A 6,000-nucleotide genomic window follows, 5' to 3' on the forward strand; every position below is an offset into this window, starting at 1 on the left:
TGTCCAAAAGGACCTTTGTAAGCCAGTTCACTATTCATCTTAGTGAGAATGTTCATCTTTACTGCCCAGGAATCGGCTGCGCCAGCAACTTCTACTACCTGGATCAATATTTCGGTCATGCGTTCTCGGATTTGGTGCTTTGTGAATATCATCGGTCGTATTAAATCCATGCGTCACTTTCAAACGCAGCTCTGGGAATCTACTGAACCTCTCCCCGCTCCCCTTTTCTCGGTTACTGGCCCTCCTATTGGATGCGCCGCTTAACCAGACTAAAGAGTGAGGTGTTGGCCGTGCATTCTTTACCGCCCGTGTGCTTGGTCGCTATCGAAGCAGTAAGTAGTAACAATAGAGGCATCTAATTAGTAACGTAATTTGAAGGGGTCTCTTTTTAAACAACCAAGCCGTGCATAATCTACAAAGCGCTAGTCCATTAAATTGGTCCAAACAGTCCGTTCGTGGCGTTCTACTGCGCCGCGGTCGCATATTCGGCGATAGAAATACGCAATCTACTCAACCATCTTCGACTACTTACAACCATGAAGTTGTCCCTAAAGTGACAGATGCCTCGCTTTAAGTTATTGTTAAACTCCAAGAAGACCACAGTTAGGGTTCTCTCAAGATTTCCTAACCTTTTTGATAGAGTTCGCTAAATTGGAGCAAAATACTGATTATGCTTCGCGAACCCTCACTACACAAACTAATTTATCAAGAAGCTTAACCAAGAGAATGTGAAAATATCATTTTCTCAATCTTAAAGTCATCACATACTTTTATAAAATTATGAATTGTAAATTATGTGTTATGGAGATCATTTAGGAGAGACACGTTCAACTAGTCAATTCCAACGCTTTATGAATCGATCTGTATATATCCATACGTGTATTTGTCGTAAAGCCTTTACATACATTATTTCTGGATCGATGTAATTTCATCATATCTACATATACGAGGGGTGATTGATATCTTCGTGGCCTAAGTTCGCAGAAGTCAATTTTAGAAAACCTAGCATATTTATCTTTCAACATAGTCCCCTCCTACATTTACACACTTAGTCCAGCGGTCGTGGAGCATACGGATCCCTTCTTTGTAGAAATCGGCGTCTTGAACCTCCAGAAGTGGTCCACAGCATGGGTGATTGATACGTACGTGGCCTAAGGTAGAAGGAGATGAGTTATACAGCTCTCGTTACATGCACGTGCAGATCAACTCTTTGAGTGATTATGCAGAAAGTTTGAAGTTAATAACTCATCTCGTTCTACCTTAGGTTCCATGAACCTATTAATCACCCCTGCTGTGGACCACTTCTGGAGGTCCAAGACGCCGACTTCTACAAAGAAGGGATCCATATGCTCCACGACCGTTGGACTAAGTGTGTAAATGTAGGAGGGGACTCTATTGGAAAATAAATGTGCTAGATTTTCTAAAATTGACTCCTTGTACCGTAGGCCACGAACATATCAATCACCCCTCGAATGTAAGGGTCTTCTGCATTTATGCGTGCGTTCTGTATGTTTAGTTGAATTATATGTGATTCATCTTATATGTGAGTAACTGTGCTGTTATATCATGTATCATAAGTGCGTGCATAAATGTGTCTCTAATTTTGCTTACATGTACATATATATGCAAATATTTGAGCCCTTTTTTTGTATCCATGTAGACACACACTGTGAGCATTCGTACATAAGCCAATCGCATGCAGCGAATCGCTTTCATTGACGAAGTGAAATTGCAGAGAGGGATGAATCAGAGATAACTGCAGAGACAACATTTCTGCCATGGCGGAGTGGAGCGGAGCTGCACTGTGCGCAAAGTTCTAATCATTGTCGGAAAAGCGCCAATTTTTCAGAGTTCAGGAGGGGTGAGCAAGCTTGCAAGAGTTTCCGAGTCCTGTCTCACAAAGCGATGCCAAACAGATGCCGCTCCCGGCGCCGAGGTCGCATTTATGAAATCAAAATAACATTTCACTGTCTGAACGGTATATATACCTGGTCAAACAGGCCACAGGTGTTGCCACATTTCAAGAGGTCTCCTTCAAGGCACAAAGTGCAACTGAATGAAAGAAGTTTTCGTTCAGTTCAAAAGAAATTTTAATTGTTTTCAACAGTAGTTTAAACGTTAAACTTTTCGACGTGTATATTTCTGAATTTATGTAGGTTATAACAGGTTATAACCTATTATGTAGGTTATTTGTTAAATTACATTTAAAGTCGATAGAATAAATCTTTTTTTTGCACGCTGCGATGCTTCTCGATTTCCTTCACAGGCACTATGCCGTATAACATTGAGTACGAGTGTTTTTTTTCCAACAAACACACAGTCCGGAATATTCTTCATAATTTATCAATTAAAAGTCCCAATCTCCTTTTCTGAAATGATAGTCTAGTCGTTTAAATGACATTATGACCAGGGCACTTCCATTAACATTCACTCACTTCCATTAACATTTCACTTGGCGCTGTTCTGTTCACCCCTTTCCCGACCTGCCACAGCCTCCTTATCCACGGTATGAACCGCCTTCGATCAACCCGACCTGTACGAGAAGATGGCAGCGACTTTTTTCCCGTCCCCACTTAATTCAAATTACGAAGAGGAAGCACGATACAGTAACATTTTATCAACTAAGTGTCAAAATTGATTTCCGATCCCAGAGCTCCCTGTCCACAGGAAAGCTCTGTAGTGACCCACACTGGTCACATTTCAAGACATTGCGACTAATTGAATAATTGCTTCATGGTGAATGGGATGGATCACCGACCTTGCCTGGTAAAGCTAAAAATGCTGAGCTTTTCCGCCTGTCTAATATTTAGTTCTCTCTAAACGCCTAAAGTTTAACAATTAAACGGAACCTAAAATATGTGCATATTAAAACACAAGTCTGGAAAATAATTTTGCACTATTACTAATAAATCTTACACCGGGGACCGGAAACAACAATGAAGGTATAATTGTCACTGAAACGCTACAGAATTCGCAAGGACTGCCAGTTAAAATCCAGGATTGTATGACAAACTTTTAACAGCGATATATACCGTGCAGGAATAATTGTCAGGTTCGCTTCTTTGTGAGAACTAGATGCCAGGTACAATGGCAGATTCATTGCTTGTCTTGAGGTTAAATTTTAGCATGATGGTCTTACTCAAGGTTATCAAAGCGTTTTGAAAGAGCTAGCAACAAGATTTATATCCAACAACTTAATTCATTCCCAAAACATTAATGCTATGCCAAGAAACTTAAATCTATATTCTACCTGCTCATCTTATATCTTTTCTTATTAATATAACTTAGGATTTGTGACTGATCCTTATTTTCCCGAGCCATCAAATCAACAACATCTTCAAAAACTTCAAATTTCAGGAAGTATAATAAAGAAATTTATTCGCATAGCAACTTAAAATTGTATTTCTTTCCCAAAAGGTGAAACTCGGTCCGTGTATGAGATGCACAGAATTATAATTTGTGCACCAAGTTCCTTTATAAAACCTCCTTAATAGTAGTATCTGATACAGGAAGAAAATAAACTATTTTATAAAATAAAATCGCTCGTAATTGTCTGACTGTAAGTGATCAAGTATTTAAATAAAATGTGATTAGAAAATGATTTCTTCGGACAAAAGCAAGTAAATGGAATACAATTATGAAGACGTGTCCCTTGCTCCAGACTGTCTATATTTCTCCATTTACCCTAATCACTGTATTCTCCACCAAATTAAGTTTTTCAAACTTTTTATCTACAGGAAGCACTTTCTTTTTTTAAACAGAAAATGTAATAGATTGTAGGTCAAGAGAACAAATTTTAAGGTAAAATAATAGTTTGTTTGCTGAGTATCTCAATTCTACATGTCAGCCCAGTTCAGCACAAACATAAATAGCATCCAACGACAGAATGATAAACCATTTATAAAAGTTTTCTCCAAATGGACCACTGACTGGCTTGTAACTCCCATCGCGCGTCCGTTCTTGAGATGAACTAGCCGCCTCAATTTAAATAGCGGCCAAAGTTTCCCAACTTGCCTGTAACGGCGAGAATGTCAGCAAGGAAAATATATCATTTAACCCAGTTTGAGAAGACACTTCACAAAACTAACCTACCCGCGTCGCAATGTTTCCCTCTTATTCACTAATTTGTTGTAATTACTGGTGAGACTTCCCCCAACCTCCGCACGCCTGCGGGATGCGGGTGCCTCGACACCCCCAATAAACATCCATCACCTTTACGGCACCGAATGCAGCATTTCACAAAATCACTGAACACTACCTGGATTAAAATAATTTCAGAAAATCCTGCCCGGTTATAATTTGAATTCTTTCTTGGGTGAACTTTCTCCCATTTTAAGCAGAGGGATCGACTTTGATTTAATTTAGTTGCTATTTCATTGCAATAACATTTATAATAGCATTTACAATTCGCAATGATAACATTATTATACCGTGGCCGTAGATGTTTGATGTGGCCGCTTTAATCGGTTAATGTTGTTAAATTGCGCTCCTGACCACTTTAGCAGATGATGGAAGCGCAGCCTCCTGCCGGTTTGCGCTGGACCGTCTCTAATACTTCAGTGAGGGAAAGAAAATGTTTCCATCTCTTTATAATTCTTACCTTCATTTGCAGAATACCCCGGCGATAGCGCTGCGCAGATAACACGGCAGAGGATCAGAGTGAGAATGCAGGTTCGGAAAGCCAAGGCCATTTCGGAGCTGTGATCGGTTGTGAGTGGAGCATATCTCTGTGAAGCATGCCAGCAATGATCTGAGGGAGCTGTGATCGCCGTGGAAGTTACCATGCACAGCTTTCAGGGTGATGTCAAGTTTGACACTATAGATAAGGAGGAGTCTGCGCTGCCTTCTCACTACCAGTAGAGGGTTACATCTGGGTCCTAAAGCCCATCGTATCATGATTAAAGCATCTGACATTATCATTATCAATAGATTTTTTAAAAAAATGTAATTGTTTACAATTATTTCTAAATAATTGATTTCTAAAATATTCATATTATATACTTATTAATAGTAAAATGATTGCAACTGTCGGATCTGAGATTTTGTGTGTGTCTGTGTGTGTGTGGTGAAGGTTGTGCAAAAAAGGTTTCAACTATTTTTTAGTTCATGGTGGATTATTTACAGCCTAAAATCATTTTCTTCAAGCAGTGAGATACTTCTTTTAACTAAATCCTTTACGTTCCTCTGTATTAGTCTTTTTCACTGTTATAAACCCACCCCCATTTTATCCTTCAAGTTCAAAATGGCACAGACAAAATACAAAACACGTTAGTTATCAGTCATCTACAGGCTACATCAAATGTTTTTGGACCTTACTTAATCATGAACAAAACTTATTTTAATCACTTCCTCATTGGAATTCCTCAATTCACTGATTTTTTAAGTTTACAAATTCGCTCCAAAAGCCTTCCTATTTCATCGAATCTATTTCCCCTTTGACATCACTTCTGAAAGTTCTTCAATGTTGACCAAATTTTGGCCAATTATTCTTAACATGTCCTTAAGAAGCTTAGTGCCAGATTTGGCTGATTGTGCTCCACTGAAGTGTTTTGGATTTTTTTTATTATAATAAAGATGATATGTAAACTGAAGCTATAATTTCATTCCAACTGAACTGCAGGCTACCCAGTTGTTAACAGAAACAGTATTTTTTTCTTTGCTCTTCTGAGATGGTGCTCTTAAATTTTCAACCCTCCAAAACTGCTGTCATTACACCTCTTCAAAAAGTCACTTGTCAAACCTCAAACCGTTGTAAGCTGTCACACGATCCCCAGAAGCTTCTTTTGGCTTGATGCCCTCTGATTGATCAATCTTCTATGAAGTTTCTAGAGATATTCTTTTGCATTAAATATGACATACAAATGGAAGTTAATGTTGATGTTTCTGAACAAATCATCCTTTCAGGATATTACCACGCCCACTGATTTACTCTTTAATAGCGAATTACTTACCTAAATACTTTTTCTGACGTTATCAAATAAATTATTACATTGTAATAAT

The 6,000-nt window shown here is 38.6% G+C and overlaps 1 protein-coding gene across 2 annotated transcripts in view; it reads right to left on the reverse strand.

The window, feature by feature from the left end:
• The window catches only part of LOC140198893 (ephrin type-A receptor 3-like), a 289,537-nt gene extending 284,741 nt beyond the window's left edge, over positions 1–4,796 (reverse strand). For both annotated transcript variants that reach the window (XM_072260103.1, XM_072260101.1), the window contains exon 1: positions 4,601–4,796. In XM_072260103.1, coding sequence (XP_072116204.1) covers positions 4,601–4,784 — 184 coding nt within the window. In that variant the 5' untranslated portion in view covers positions 4,785–4,796. The remainder of the gene's footprint in view (positions 1–4,600) is intronic.
• Positions 4,797–6,000: the final 1,204 nt, after the last annotated feature.

Source organism: Mobula birostris, chromosome 6 (genome assembly GCF_030028105.1).
Source record: "Mobula birostris isolate sMobBir1 chromosome 6, sMobBir1.hap1, whole genome shotgun sequence".
Taxonomy (NCBI): Eukaryota; Metazoa; Chordata; class Chondrichthyes; order Myliobatiformes; family Myliobatidae; genus Mobula; species Mobula birostris.